This window comes from Hyposmocoma kahamanoa, unplaced genomic scaffold (genome assembly GCF_003589595.1).
Source record: "Hyposmocoma kahamanoa isolate Upper Pololo Valley unplaced genomic scaffold, ASM358959v1 78, whole genome shotgun sequence".
NCBI classification, from domain to species: domain Eukaryota; kingdom Metazoa; phylum Arthropoda; class Insecta; order Lepidoptera; family Cosmopterigidae; genus Hyposmocoma; species Hyposmocoma kahamanoa.
In genome coordinates this window covers 18,413,810-18,430,223 of record NW_020653945.1, presented here as the reverse complement: position 1 = coordinate 18,430,223, position 16,414 = coordinate 18,413,810, and the positions used below count along the sequence as shown (strand labels likewise).

The following is a 16,414-nucleotide window of genomic DNA, read 5'->3' as shown; positions in this document are numbered from 1 at the left end:
AAAGAAACCATTTTAAAACAAACAGAACATGCATGTAGTTAGTAAATCGCACTATGATTAATTATGTTAGTTCGGTCGGTCAATGGGTTCAGAAAGAAAGAGAAAGAGAGAAAAGATTCCTTAAGCTATACCACAACAAGTTAATAATAATTTTATTTGAAATTAAAAAAGAAAATACATTCCTTAATAAGTTATTCTCAAAATATAACGACAGAATGGAATGCTCATTAATTACATTAGTCTATAGACTCTAAAGATGGAAGTAACTGCCCACCGGATGAGCAATCGGTTTTAAAATATTTTTAGCCTTAGCATTCGTCTCGACTCAAAATGATTATAAGCTAGTTTCTTTATATAAGTTGTTTATTTAAACGCTTGGCCGACTTATTTTAAAAACTAAAAATGTTTTTAAGGACAATGGCAACTCACAGCAGCTAAATATTGACAATCTTCTGAAAAAAATCGAAATTTTGTCCATCAGCTTTTCATGTAGCGGGTCTGTGTGAAATTGGACTGTGAAAGGATAGTTGTTGCTATTGATAACCTTTACAAAATTATTTATAACGGGCTAATAAGTACATTTTTATGGGTTAATGGAAATGCACCTTTAGTATCTCAAAAAGCATACATTTTAGTGTAGGGTACTTATTGACCAAATCTTCTGTAAATGTGCTCAGTTTTTACCTATAGTCCAAATCATCCCTACCAATAATTCTGAATAAAATTGTCAATAGCAATTATTCTTGCCTGCACTTTGAATGTAAAAATAAAAAACAAATTACGAAATTCATATTTTATGATTTATGATCATTTTTATGGAATCTTGGCCTTGTATATTTTAAACATAATATTTTGATTTTGTTCTAAATAATTGGTACGAAATTGACATTTACATAATTATTTATAAAAGTGTGATTTTATTATAACCACGTAGCGTTGGTGTACGCTTTTGAATTCGTACTTTTTATTTTCTTCAGTTATATTTCATTTCTATGATTTTTCAATAAGCATTTATGTCGCGTCTTTAAATAATTAATGGTTACAATGACTTTTACGTAAACAAAAAACTGAGTTAACGCAGTAGAACTGGCTGGAGTATACCTGAAAGAACGAAAAATATTTTTCATTAAATATTGAAAATAATTGTGGATGGTCAACAAAACCAATGTTGTGTGAAAATATAAAATATTACATTTTTATATAACAACTACTGCTATGGCAAATACATTTATCTGTTACCTAGATATTTTCCTTAAAATACATGAAACGTCCACCTGTACAGTCGAGAGTAAAACTATTAAATCACATAAAAAATGTGCCATTGTTGCCATAAATATAGAAACGTGCATTATATCGTAAATATGCAATAAAAACATTAATATGTATTCCTCACCATTACCAAAGAATACAAATACATCGAAAATTTCTTGAATAATGCACACAAGGGTGTACAATTCTAGAATATTAAATTGCTTAGATTTTTTATCAATGCATTTGTATGTTCGTAAACATATAAAAATAATTACAAAGTTTTGTAAAAAGGGATGAATAGTTAAAACGCTCTTTTGTTATTAATTGGACCGAAGCAGTAAGGAACAAAAGAGAACAAGGGGTTCGGTGACGCTTCTGGTAACGTCTAGAGATTTATGACCATTTGGATTTATGCAATTTTCTGCCCATATTGGCATATATTGTATACTAATGATTACGTATTTAACCCTTTCATAGACAGTGACAGCGTTTACCGTAAAATTAAATGTCAGGATTTGATAGTACGGGGAACCTCGTTTCGCTACATGGATGATAAAAAAACCATTTAGGGGCTTTACAGTGCAATTTCCGAATGCTTTATGTGTAGTTACAGCTTACTGCTTTTCCATAGAGAAGTGTCAACAACGTACTGACAAAATTCAATGATTTACATACATAGCACATTTTATATTGAATCAATACGTCAAAAGTACTGACACTATTGTGTGCGATACTATCTATGAAATGGTTAAGTATCTGGTAACATGTATTTATTTATAAGCATTTGTTCATAAACAAACGTTTATGAACAAAAACTTAAAAAACTTTACCTTTACAGTAAAAACTGTTTTGCAAACGAAATTATGTGCATACATGTTTTTGCTCTTGACTGTGCATCGACATTGGATATCTTAACTTCCAGACACGTACCTTTGTTGTGATTTCTAAATTTGCGAAAGTTTGTATCAAATTTAACAGATATTAAGAGCCAAGTACAAAGTGCTTTATTACATAAAAACTTCATGTTGTATTTAAAGATATCCATTTGAAAATCACCAAATATTGTTTCCATTTCTGGTTGTGGCAAACGTTTTGATTTTGGTGTGTACGAGACGAGCATTGTGTAAATTCTATTTAGGGTACAATACTTGGTATTACATATTTCTGCACTTAGCATCAAGTGGACATAGTCTATAAGGCCTGAGCTGGCCCCACATATGCGACAATCCAGTTGGATCAAAACTTCACTGGGGTCTGTTCTTAAGCCACAATCCGCATGACTACATAACGCACATACATAAGACCTTTGAATGCGATATGACCATCCGACTTTTAATAGGTTCTGTTATTTGGGCAAACAACTAAAAATTATATACTTTGCTTGCACTCGACTCTTATACAATTCGCTCAAGATATTTGTCACAAACTACCTACATTAGCCTTATAAAATGCCTGTTTAAGTGAAGATGAATATTTTATAGTTTTATTAACTTATTATGAAATGAAGAATATTATCTAACTATGTATAGAATGTAAAAATATAAAATTAGGTAAATTTTAATGTTAATTAATCGTGTACCATAGTATGTATAAAAATAAAAAAGTTGACTAATATCTATAAGTTCTGTTATGTAGAGATTTTTGTTTGTAATATTGTTAAATTACTGCGCGGACTTCTCTAATGTGGTCCAATTTTTATAATCTAACCAATAAAATATCGATGTGGTTGTACATTTACATTTTGAATAGAATGTACTCTATTTATTAGTTATTTTGTTGTCCTCATCCCATTCCTACCTTCTCGTTATTGTTTGTTCCTTATATTATAAGGATATATGAGGAATATTTTATGCCTATGATCTACTTTAAGGCTCAATTTACATTGCGGCGGAGTGGAAGCGTCAAATTTCGAGGTGCGCGCGGTCGCGGGAATGCTCAAGTGAGCTTTCTCGCGAAATCGGCAGGCGTCGTCGGCGGCAACTGCGGAATTTTCGCGCGAGCATTCTCAAACATGCGTGAGAATTCCGCGGAAGACTTGTGACGTGATTTTTTGCTCGTATCTAGTTTGTACGTTACACAATTGACCATAAAGTTCATTACACTATGTACGTACAATATCGTTACATAAATTCACTTCTAGCCCGTTCCACCGCAATATAAATTGAGCCTTACGACAAAAAAAACTTTACTTATCAACAGTTTGTAATTACAAACTTTGTAATGTAAATCAATGCACGCCAAATGAAGCACTTCAGTTCTAAAACGCAGGCATGCTCGGGAATGCGCGAGTATTCTCGAGGATACGCAAGCATTTCGCAATTCCGTGGGAGTTCCGCAGTTGCAGTGCGACGTCACGCATCTACAAAATAGGTTGTGTACGGACCGTGCCAGCAAAAACATGGATTCAGATGAAAAAGTTCATCTATTTGGTGCAAAAATATATGAAGATTGTTTGTATAATGTGAAAACTAAAAAACTCTGCGACAAAATCCTAAATGATATGTGGCCGTAATATATACACTTAACTTATCAAAGTCAATTTCATAATAATCATAAAAAATAGTAGGATAGAAATAAATCTTTGCAAAATATTTTATATTGTCCAAAAAGTTTCGTTTTCTTCCATTAAATCATGAACCCAAATATCTCTTTTTCCTTTTCTGGTTTTCTTCACAAATAAGCGAATTAAAAACAATATCCAAGCCCACAATCTTTTGTCGTGTAAAACTCATAAGGCACGAGGTAGACACGAGAATCTGCGGGAATGCTCGAGCATACCGACGACTCGCTTCCGTTCCGCCGCAATGTAAATTGAGCCTTACTCATACGTTGCACTACTGGGCAATTGAAGGGCAGGGTTTAGGCTGTAGTCCGCTATACTGGGCATTGGCCCATTGGTCCGCTATACTGGGTATTGGGCAGCCTGGAGACTTAACAATCTTCTCTTCTCCTTCTTGGCGTGTATTTGTGGGGACCAGTACTTAACGACTGAGACAGCATTATCAGTGGCGTTGTACAGGTCCTTGCATGTACAGTTGTGCATTGTCTGGGGAGAGAGACCACAGAGACGTGCGCTCTGTGAGCTGTAACCCCACCCGCGTATACACTCCTTGCTTCGGCCGACTTGTGTCCACAGCCTATTTAGGGACTTCCAAGTTTGCCAAGGTAGAGCATGCCCAGGAGGGAGGTGTTCCGACAGCGGGATGAGTGATGCCGTGGGGTAACAAGTTATTTAAAGGACGTAAACCTTCTTCGACATGCAGGTTTAGTCACGATGGTTTTTTGTACTATTAGCGTTGAATACTTAAACATAAAACTAATATTCGGCCTACAATTGTTATAACTTGTAAATCACAATCGGATGGTTTTTGGTAAAACAATGTTGCTTCAATTCAATAACAACAATTGGTATTGTGATAAAAATATTTTTTATTTTTTATACAACAAGCATAAACAACATAGAGCCCTCAGCTAGTTTAACACGTATGGCAAGATAGTTTAGCTGTATGTCGGTCGAAAATATACAATATATAGATAATAGCTGCTGTAGGTATCAAACACGCACTCACTACAATTGAATATTCATGTGATCCAGTTATTTAAAAAGAAGAACGACAATGAGTTTACATTCACAACTCGCACCCTCGTTGCACGCACTGCGCTTCTAAATATCGTATGAAAATGAGAAATGGCGCGGTTGCAGCGCCACTTGGCGACGCCAGAGTCGTCTTAATAGTGGCTAACAATCGTTATAAAAAAAACTCCGTATAAATATTTTATACGGTTGCGAGCGACCATAGACATTGTAAACTAGCGGTAATGGTAATTTTATCACAACTCTTGTCAGTAGTCAGTCCACATGAGGACATGAGGTCAACTAGGTAGGTCTTGGGCGCTTCAATACAAAACGACGCAAACACATTCTGCACATCTCCTGTTGCACAGGTTGCATAAAAACGAGGTGGCAATTGCACAATAACATTGTCTTAAAAATTTTTATATATTATGTCTATGGCGCCAAACGTTCAGGCGGTTTCTTCACATAAAATGACAACACTTCTCCACACACTACTTTCGTATAAGAAGTGCACTGCACTGCACTGCGCGCGATGTGTGGAGTTTCTTAGTACCGTCATCTACAAAAGTGGATCTAAAGATGTTGATATAGTAATATTAGTGAGAGCTGGGAATAGCATTTCTTTAAGATATAAAGTGACGGGTCGAACAAGTTATGCATATGTACCAATATTCGACGCCTCCTACGTAAAGTATCGTATGTCGAAATTGCCAAGTTTACAGGGGAGTGTTTTAAAGTTCTCCGTTTCATTCGGCAAAGCTTGTTACTCACCTAGAGTGATCATCTAATAGATCATCTAACCGATATCTAGGATTTTATGATACTCAACGTATGTAACGAGATTTACCGAATAAAAGTGAGAAATCTAAAGTCACGTGTTATGCTTATTTCAGTGAATTCAGAACTTTAAAAGGCTCCCCTCTAAACTTGGCAATTCTGACATACGATACTTTACGTGGGAGGGGTCGATATATAGTATAAACCACTACAATTATTCAATTCCGAGCTCTCGCTAATACGACCAATGCCGAGTTCACAGTATATTGGCATTTTCACGAATACAAACTTCAAACCAGAATTACTAAGCTGCTGCGTTGCGATGCGAGTGCGGCATGCTGTTGCGTGTTGTGAAATAATACCACAAGATGTGCCACAAGGACACGTAGGCAATTACGAACAAAGGTACTGATTCAAATGTTTGTAATTATTGTCCCGCCCGCGTGGCATACAATATTAATTTTTCATCACTTTGTTTTGTTTGGTTTGTTTGAAAAAACAAATATACGCGATTTAAATCTGTAAAAATAGTTTTTGCAATCTTGTTATTCTCTAGTAGATATTTAACTTTTTTATTCTGAAAATTGTTACCCTAAGCCGAAAAATCCGGACAGAAGATTTTAATTAGTTGATTGTATTAATTAAAATAATTTTAATGTATAAATTCAAAATATTTATTTGTATATTAATGATGTAATGAATATCATTCCGATACTAATGTCAGACATATTAGAATTTTATAATTATTACGTTCCTTATACTCGATTACCTATTTAGATAGATTAGATTATATTTATATTATTTATTATATTTGATTTGAAAGGTCAAAAAGCCGGGCATGTCCGGACTAATCTGGACGGATGGTAACCCTAACCGCGATGCAATCGTGAATTCTGCATTTTAATCGATATTTTGCAGTTGCAATGCGTTTGGAATTACGCTCGTGTGACGCTTTAATGAGTGTGAATATTAATTAAACAAATAGAAGTTTAGTTTAATGTAATCGTGAAGAGACATACATCCCTTTGGCTCTAATAATAATGCGGTGATAATATTCAACAGAGATATACTCATATAATAATAATTAACTTCCATTATAACAGGGAAATACACTATTCATGAATAGTGTGAATAGTGTATTTCCTACTAAATAACCTTTTCAAAGACAACAATAACAATTACTTAACATTAGCACAATTGCACAATATTTTTTTTGTTCTTTTTTAACATTTGCTTTCAATAAGACACAAATAAGTCTAAAAAGTTTAAAAATGGAATGGTTGCCACTTCATTGCATAGAATCGAGAATTCAAAGTAATAATACATTTTTTATTTCCGTCGATCACTAGATAAATACTGACAAGTTAGGATTTAAACCCTCGCGTTATTTTATAAATCTATTTCTACTAACAACAATGAAAAACACGTCAAAAGTAGCGCCACAATTTCAGAGCTAAATAGTAACTTGTCAGCTTTTACAATGATCCATAAACAATCAGACTTGATAATAAATGTTATATAAAATTGAATTTCTTTTCCAAACCACATTTTTAACGGAAAATTCTTTATCGTTGTCACTAGAGAGCGAGTATAATTACATTTGTGCGTGCATACACATCGGACCTACGAACGCCAATAAAAATATCTAGATATTGCGAACCAGCGCGTTGCGTACAAATCGATCACACAAAGAATTATTCCTTCGATCTGACAGAACCCTGAACCTGTATCTGTTTTGCCAATCTCAGGTAGTACAAGCATGTGTATGTGGTGCAATTACAGGCACATGAGTCTTATCAACTTGTCTCAAGGTGACGGGCGCAGTGGCAGTGCCCCTCAGATCTTAGTCAGTGGCGGATTTGCAGTCAGTACCAGCATCCGTTCAGTAGTTTTCGAGTTTATCGCGATCAGGCAGACAGACGTAGTGATGTAGTGATTATACATTACATTTTAGATAAATAACATATCTATATTTTGTACATAAAATGTACGAAAGTGATTTAGGAAGACTATTGTTATACGATGCGGTGCAATGCGGCCAGCCATAATATGCGTGAGCCTTTAGAATATTTAGGTACTTTGAGTTGTTTTTTGTTATCATCAGTGAATATTTTGTCACGATTGGCCACCCTAGGCCCGGGCGTGCTGGGGCTTAGGGTAAATCGGACGGAGATCGAGAGTAGACCCCCTGGTCCGAGTGGTACTGCAACTTTCATGGACAGGCGTGTCGCTTATCACCAGGCGCACGACTTGTTCGTCTCGTCACTTGGTATCATAAAAAGTCTGATTCACAAAATAATGGAAGCTAGTTTTTGTAGCTATAACATAATGAATTTTATGTCTATTGTGTAACGTACAAACTCTGGTGCATTCTCGCGCAGTCTCGGGAATACCGCAGCCACAGTATCGTATCTAGTTACAATTTCGTTACAAAAATTCGCTTCCTTACCGTTCCGCGGCCAATGTAAATTGAGCCTTGGACGTGTGACGTTAGGAATGAAAGCGAGTGACGTTAGTTAGCCCGACGTGTGCACAGCATATAATGGTCATCGGCCATTCGCACATTCGGTGTTTTCAGTCTAATTACCATAGCCATTTCGGTGTAAAACATACAAATAATAATTCAGCTGTGTCGGAAATAGTCGGTTTTTCTTAAAAATGTTTAAATTTTGTAATTACCATATCCTCGGCTACGGTAATTAGATCTAATTACCGTTTCTATAAAATATTTGTTTCTTAATAACTTTAAAACTACTTTGTCTATTCTAATCCCGTTTAGATATATTGATAGTTAGGCTTAAAGTTGTTCTTATTTCAATGCTATTGGGTATATTAAGCGAGAAATAACAATGGCTACGGTAATTAGGCTGACGACACCGAATTGGCTACGGTAATTAGGCTGAGAACACCGAATGTGAGAATGACCGTCATACGTTATTTGTAAAATACGAACAACCTCGCAAGACTATATTGAAATATTACTAACATCATAAACAACAACTTTTGTTCCATGATAATTCATTAGGGGCTCTACTCTCGTTCTCTGTCAGACATCCGTCCGAAACAATTACTATGAAATAAGTAATCATCATCATATCAGCCGGAAGACGTCCACTACTGAACATAGGCCTCCCCCAAGGCTTGCCAGACTAGCCGGTCGGACGCAACGTGCAGCCATCGGTTACCCGCCGCCCGTACCAGGTCATCCGTCCATCTAGTAGGGTGCCGTCTCACTGAACACCTTCCGGTTCGTGGTCTCCATTCGAGAACCTTTCTGTCCCAACGGTTCTACAAGCTATGTGCCCTGCCCACTGCCAATTCAACTTGCTAACCCTTCGGGCTATGTCGGTGACTTTGTTTCTACGGATCTCCTCATTCGATCACGTAGAGAAATACCGAGCATTGCTCGCTCCATGGCTCGTTGAGTGACTTTGAGCCTTGAGAACAAAGCTCAAAGATCAAATCAGTAATACCAGTCCGGTGCAAAAAGCAGTAGCGAGGGTGGCGATAGTCGGGGAGGACGTTTGTACTTACTACCCTACTACAGATAGTACAAAAAAAACCTTATTTTCCGTTAAATTGCTATGTTTTGTAAAAAGTAATGGAACAGAAGTTATTTATGATGTTAGTAATATAGACCTGTGAGGTTGTTAGTATTTTTCAAATAAACCTGTATAAGCCCTCAGGTACAGGATTTGTCCGTAGTCCGTACGGAAAGGAATCAGCTATATACTGTCATACTCTTCGTAGTTGAAATCTCCAGTAGAAGCTAACAAATCTTGCTGTGGGTTAGGTTTTTCCTTTCTTGTTTTTTTGTGCTTATGTTTTTTTTCTTTACGATCCGCTTTGTCGCCACTCTCTTTGTCTTTGGTCTTCTTCTTTTTGTGTTTCTTTACCTTTAATGGGTAAGAAGTTATTAATTAATTTAACTACATTACTGTAATTACTACTAACTATATACAACGTCGTCAAAGACGAAGTAAAATGGCCTTTGCAGGGTTGCCATTTTTCATAAAATTTGAGCCGTGTAATTATTGTCGACAACTTTATCGATAGATTGTGAACGGTATAAAGTTTTGTAAAAGCGCATGAATAGTAAATGTTCTGATGTTGTAATGTGTAATATTTGCATTATCGCTTTCTTTCTTCTTATTTTGATAGTTGGCCCACAGACATCGAAATAAATTCGTGAAGTGCAGAGACATGATATCCAAGATGATGCCTATTTTTAATACTCTACCAATTCCGGTCACTTGCACATAAAAAGGCAATGAGAGTGCGTTACAACTGTATAAATTGCGGATAATAGTAAATTGTGAACGTAAAAACGATATTACCTTATCGTCAGGTTCTTTCGCTACATCCGGGTCTTCACCCCCTGAAATACATAAATTTGGAATGTAAAATAACAAGTAAAAAATGAACATTTAAATGGAATTGTTTTTGTAACGAGTCTTGCATATAAATAAAATGTTATAAAAATAATATGACACAAAACTATTTATTTGTAACAATAGAATCACGTACGTTGAGGAAACTAACAAGAACGATGAACGCAGGATTACAACACGACACCAGTTTAATACATAAATATACCTTATAATTACATCAACTGCCTATGTGGCCGAACAGTTACCATGCTGCTCTGCCACGCAGATGTCCTGAGTTCGATTCCTGGTCCGCGAGAAATATTTGTATAGCCTACATTTGTTTCTCCCAAGAGTTTAGGTGTAATAATCGAGTATATAACTAGAAATAGACGAAATGTCATTCAATTTGTATGAAAACTATTCTGCCAAATCATTACGTGGACATCTGCGGTCCGATTGGCCAGCCCGAATTCGAAACAATTGACGGGTGCTGTCAATTGTTTCACTTCAAATCGACCAGTTTAACTACAGCTTTGCTATAATGGGCGAAAATTAAAAAATTACATTTTTTTTTATTGCGACTCGGAAAAATGACGGCACCGCGCCTGATGGAAAGTGCGAATACAGTCCAGAGATGAGAGTAACGGATGGAAAACACAAATATCTTCACTCCGTCACTATCATTTGGCCGGTCTGGCCAAATACAAAAACATACTTATTTACCTATGAAAAGTGATTCCGTTTGTTTTGTAATTAGAAGTTTTGCTGTTTTTCCTACACCACCGAATGGAAGAACCCCCCCATTGTTAGAGATATTATCTTTATTACAATAAATACAGAATATTTTTGGAATATACGGAGACGTACACAGGTCAGTTGTTGGCGCTGTACTGTTTCAGTGTTCTAATTTGTGATTTCAGCGCAAACGAGAGTTTATATTTCAAACTGATATAAGGCCCATTTGCCCGATGAGTTGCCAGGGGGAAAGACCCTTATTTCGTCTCTATTTCTGGTTATATACTCGATGTGTGTAATTTATGGTTGTCTATATATGTGTTCACATCACGCGCGATACGGGGTTTCCATAGTGCGGGGCTATGAGAGTGTGCGTGTGCGTTATTAGACGTAGAATTAAAAATATAGAACGCCAATAGATCAGCAGTAAACTCTAGTACTTCATTAAATAAAAATAAATCATTTACCTTCAGGTGATCTCCTGGCGCTAGAATCACCAGCCCACAACGGAAAATCGTTTTCAATGTTCAACTCATGACGGCTTCTGCTGAATATGGATATGCTGCCCATATCACTGCTCTCTGTTTCAACACTGTCTTGGTTTATCGTCATTTGAGACATTAATCGGTCTCGCAAGTCTTCGTCTCTACTGAGACTTGAAGTTATTCTTGTTCTATCTATGTTTGTTACAGGTTTGCTTTCTACTGCAGTTGAGTCTTCAAGATCATCTTCCTCGAATGTTACCATTGGATTAGTTGTGTCACCGTCTTCGCTAAAATTCATTAGGTTATTGTTAGCTAGCTGTCTATAGTTCTTTTCAATTTTAACTTAGACCAAGTTTAATTGCCAAAGGTAGAGTATATTTATCTAAACTTCATGTTATTCATATAGAGTCCATAATACATCGCACTGAAATCCCGGAATGATTAAAAATAAAGGGTAAAAAAAAATTTATTTTATATTTCTATTTACAAAACTTTTCATCTAAATATTTTTTGATGATACTAAGTGAAGGGACGAACAAGTCGTGCGCCTGATGATAAGCTACACGACCGTCCACAACAGTTGCAGTGTCAATCACAGCATTAAATCACAAAGATCTGAGACGTAAGTTGACAAGTTCCATGTGCCTGTAATTTCACCAGCATCCTTAACACTTCAAAATCGGAACGCAGTAATGCTCACATTACTGCTTGGCGGCAGAAATATGTAAGGTGTCAGACAGTACATCCCTGGACGAACTCTTTCTACTTAAAATCTACCCTACTAAAGTAATATTAAAAAAATATAGAACAAAATACAATAATAATCCACTCCATGCGTATTACTTCTTTTAGGCAAATATACTCCACCAATTCTGATCACGTTCCGTCCCGTCACTTGATATTGATAAAAAAAAGTGTCTTTTATTACAATTCTTTGAACCCCATAAACATTTTTTGTTATCTATTATTATTCGATAAAGTATAATTAAGTATTTTCTTCCACACAGTACTGTATGTAAAGTACATAAATGAACAATTTACGCATTAGCACATCATTACAATCAACGTTCCAACGTAATTACGTTGGAACTAACAGCAAATATTTTCACCTTGTATGTGCACTGCAACACAAGTCCGCCTCGCATCTCTATAGCGCCGAGGGCGAAGACTGACTTATGCCTATGTATTATTATATACATACCTCTCACTCTCAAATCCGCCTTCCTGATTAGTGTGCGAGATCCCAGGAGTTAAATCTTCTAAAAAGCTGCTATCGAGGGTCCCGGCGTAGAACTCGTCGAGTACGCCGGAAGACGCCGATATAGTCGTGCCAGTTGGTGTGTTAGATGTGCTACTACAATAATAAAGCGAATTAGCGCCATTTTAGTGTCGTTTGAACAATAGAAAAGGGTTATTTAAGATAAGAAATCTAATTAAAATGTTTCTTAACCCAAAGTGATAATATAAATGCGAATATACCTAAACAGCTGAACCAAATTTGCTGAATTTTATAGACTAATGATAGAATAAAAGTAAATATTAAAGGGGGTAAAATAGGGGATGAAATTTTGTATATAGAACCAATTCTCAAGTAAACATGTTACACGAAGTGCTTATTAGGATACGCAGGACGAAGTCGCGTAGGATAAGTCGCGTTATTTAGAAATTTCTTTTTTAACGTCACTGAATCTTTAACCGACTTCAAAAAAAGGAGAAGTTTCTCCATTCGATTGTATTTTTTTATGTATGTTACGCAATAACTTTTGTGAACCGATTTTGATGATTCTTTTTTTGTTGGAAAGAGGGTACCTCAGTATTGGTCCCATTTCAATTTGAAGAAAATATTCCTCCCTTTCCTACCTTTAAGGGTGGCAAACTAGGAGATGAATCCGGTTTCGTGTACTTTCCGGTAACCGATTTCAATAAAACTTGGCAAATAGATGTAATTCCACGAACTTTTGAGGTCGGTTTTTTAGTACTCTGTACTGAGATTATTGAGATAATTTTTTTACTTACCCATCTTGAGATATCTTTGTAGGTGTCATATCGAGACTGACAGGGTGTTTAGGCTTGAGGAGTTCCGGGCTCACATATTGCGTCTGCTTCAGTTGAGACATTTCTGGCGCATGCTGAGCTTTGATGCCCTTTGGATTCAGTGATTGTGCTAGCTACAAGAGAAAATTATATCTATTTGGTTCTGATGTTTGGACTTTACAGAAGCCCGTCAGGATAAGTCATATTCTAACGAATATGACGAATTCGGTGGCCTAACGATTAGCATGTGAGCGTGAGCTCACAAGATTCCCTGGCACTCTTTGGAATGAATTTCACTTACCGTACTCATAATACAGGGAGTTCGTTAGTTTGAGATAAGGTAATTGGTGTTGTAGTCTAGCACATTATTTTTGTAGCCTATACAACCATAGGCACATGAAACTTTCGATGTTACGGGCGTTACGGATATTTTAAATGACTATACACTACTATAGCCACTTTCAGGTGAGTCATAATGTTTTGTCGATTCTTTACAATAAGCAAACACAGAGACAGACTTACAAGTGGATTGACATTGGGTGGCACTATGGGTTTGCCGGCTCCCAAGACGATGCTTGGCGAGCGGTCATTGGCGGGCCGCACCTCCGGCGTATTCTGTCGCCGCTTATTCGCTAGACGTTCTACGAATAGATTGTAGTGAATTTCTTCGGAATTCTGGGAACAATCAATTAAGAGTTAATTCGTTTTAATTCAACGAACCAGAGAGAATAACCTGAATCCTAAAGACACCCTATTAATTTCGATAGTTTTTTTTTAAAGCGAACGAAGCGGCGGGAATAAACAACCACTTTATGACTGTGAATAATGGTATTATTCATTAGACTGTACTGAACTAAATCAACCAATGGATTTTTACTTCATGGTTCACCACAACGCAGGAACTTCTGAACAGGAATGGTAAGTAAGTAAATTTCGTTTACCTGATAATCGTCAAGGTCTTTTTCAATTTCTTCCATATCTTTCTGGTTTCTCTGCAGCTGTTCGAGTAAGCTTGTTCTTTGGAGTCGTAGGAAAGGCACACTCAAAAATTTGTGCAGTAGTCGTAGTCCAAAGCCGTTCCTCATGGAAGCTTCTGCGTAGCGAATTGGCGCCGTTCTAATAGTATAGAAAGTCTATGTGGAGTTTTTCTCTTGTAGTACTTGAACTGATTTACTAAAATTTACAGCCCTTGATACTTTCACATGTCTAGAGAGATGGCGACAAACAGGGCGCCTTCATATTAGACGCTTATAGAGGCGTTGCACTGACCGCGTTACTACTAATTTTCATACAATATTTATGACAACCTTCGTGGTCGAGTCGCTTGCACGCCGGTTTTCATGGTGTCGCCATCTCTGAGTCCCGGGTTCGATCCCCGGCCGGGTCAATGTAGAAAAACTAACTTTTCTATGTTGTCTCGGGTCTGGGTGTTTGTCTACCGTCGTTGTTTCCGATTTCCATAACATAAGTTAGCGATGAACGATTTTGAATGTTACTAATACTAATCATTCGAATGTGCAAATCATTCGCCTTAGTCGAATATAAGTATTAGTTTTTACTCTGTAAGATAGCCGTTGGTCTTCCAATAAGTTAAAATAAAATAAAATAAAAGAAGCATAATCAACTTTTTTTTATTTCATAATTTCGTCGGGTGCACGAGTCGAATGATTATTATGTCGGAACTACTCGGAACTCCACAGATCATTCACTATTGTATGTGTGTAAGAAAATATCCTGGTCTTACGGTAGTTTACGGTATTTACCTTGTCAGAGAGGGCTAAGTGAACTAATTAGTAGTGCTTATCCATAGATTGGAATCTATGGATTAGCACTACTAATTAGTAATGAATGATCATTCAAGTACAAAAATTAGTAGGTTACTAATTTGTCATTCGAATTGAATAATTCGAACGAGTCAAATATCGAAATCATTGACAATCGCGCATCGCTAACACAAGTGGTTTAGCTACTTTGTGGTCAAAGCAACGTATGTGATGTTGTCTAATATTATTTATTTATTGTAAGCGTAGTTGCAGCGCCACTGTCGTGATAAGCGCGCGCCACTTTTGCAGTCACAATTAGTTAACTAAAAATTACTGAAGCACTACAGACGCGCAGCTGCCGCGCCACTGTCGCGCACCTACAGCGTTTTTACAAGCATCTATTTTGAAGGCGCTCAAAGAACTATTTACTAGCGGCAATAGTGGCACTGGTTGAAAATTAAGTTCAAATGAACGTCACAAACTTAACTGATTATCTAGTCATACAATCAATAATTTCCTAAACATTTTTAACATTCATGAATGCGTAAACCTTAACTAAAAGTTTGTAAGTCACGTCATTAACTTTTAGTTAAGAATTAGTGTATGACGTGACTATACAGTATAATCACGTTATAGAACAGGACTATATTTGTAAAATACTAACAACCTCACAAGACTACATTACTAACATCATGAACAACAAATTCTGTTCTAGGACTTTTAATATTTTTAAGTTTTACTTTCATACTAAAATCAAAATATTTAAATAGATCGCATCGCTCTATGCGGTGATAACTCTGTGCGGTAACAAAAGAAATAGTCAGGGAGGGCGCTTATGCTTGCACATATTTGAACTTACTACCAACAGATATAAATAAAATGTCAGATAGTACAACAATAATTAGAAACTTGCTTTTTTAAGTTTTTACCACTTGTTTGGAAAAAAAGTTATGGAACAAAAGTGATTGTTTGAGTATAGTCCTGTGAGGTCGTTAGTATTTTACAAATAACCCTGTTTATGTAAAATATGTGGGTAAAAAACATAAATTACCTAGTCATTTTGGCATGATGTAGAGCCTGTTCAATGTGGTGAGGATGTACTTGGCGGTGGTGCTGCATGTCGCAGTGGTTACCCAATATTACTACAGGTAGGTCTGCTGGTACTAGAGATAGCTCCTTCACTACATATTCGAATGTCCTGCAATTTTAAAGTCTAGGAAAGTGCACATAATAGACATAATTTTTGAGTGGCGATTACAGAATTTTTTATTATAAATTTCCAAATTATCATAAATAATAAACGTAATTTCTTTAAGCAACAGTTTGCCATAATAATAAAAACAGTTCATTATTTATGTGTAAGATAGAGTTCAATGTTAGGGAAATTAACTGCTTTGTTATAAAAGACGTAAATGCTTTATA

At 36.2% G+C, this 16,414-nt stretch overlaps 1 protein-coding gene across 1 annotated transcript in view; it reads right to left on the bottom strand.

Annotated features, from left to right (window-relative positions):
- Window positions 1-829: 829 nt before the first annotated feature.
- The window catches only part of LOC113233095 (rab-like protein 6), a 19,135-nt gene continuing 3,550 nt past the window's right edge, over window positions 830-16,414 (bottom strand). Inside the window, exons 4-11 of the mRNA XM_026468077.1 lie at window positions 16,044-16,190; window positions 14,171-14,345; window positions 13,752-13,904; window positions 13,212-13,363; window positions 12,397-12,549; window positions 11,178-11,482; window positions 9,943-9,983; window positions 830-1,101 (exon numbers count right to left, since the gene is read on the bottom strand). Coding sequence (XP_026323862.1) covers window positions 1,033-1,101; window positions 9,943-9,983; window positions 11,178-11,482; window positions 12,397-12,549; window positions 13,212-13,363; window positions 13,752-13,904; window positions 14,171-14,345; window positions 16,044-16,190 — 1,195 coding nt within the window. The 3' untranslated portion in view covers window positions 830-1,032. The remainder of the gene's footprint in view (window positions 1,102-9,942; window positions 9,984-11,177; window positions 11,483-12,396; window positions 12,550-13,211; window positions 13,364-13,751; window positions 13,905-14,170; window positions 14,346-16,043; window positions 16,191-16,414) is intronic.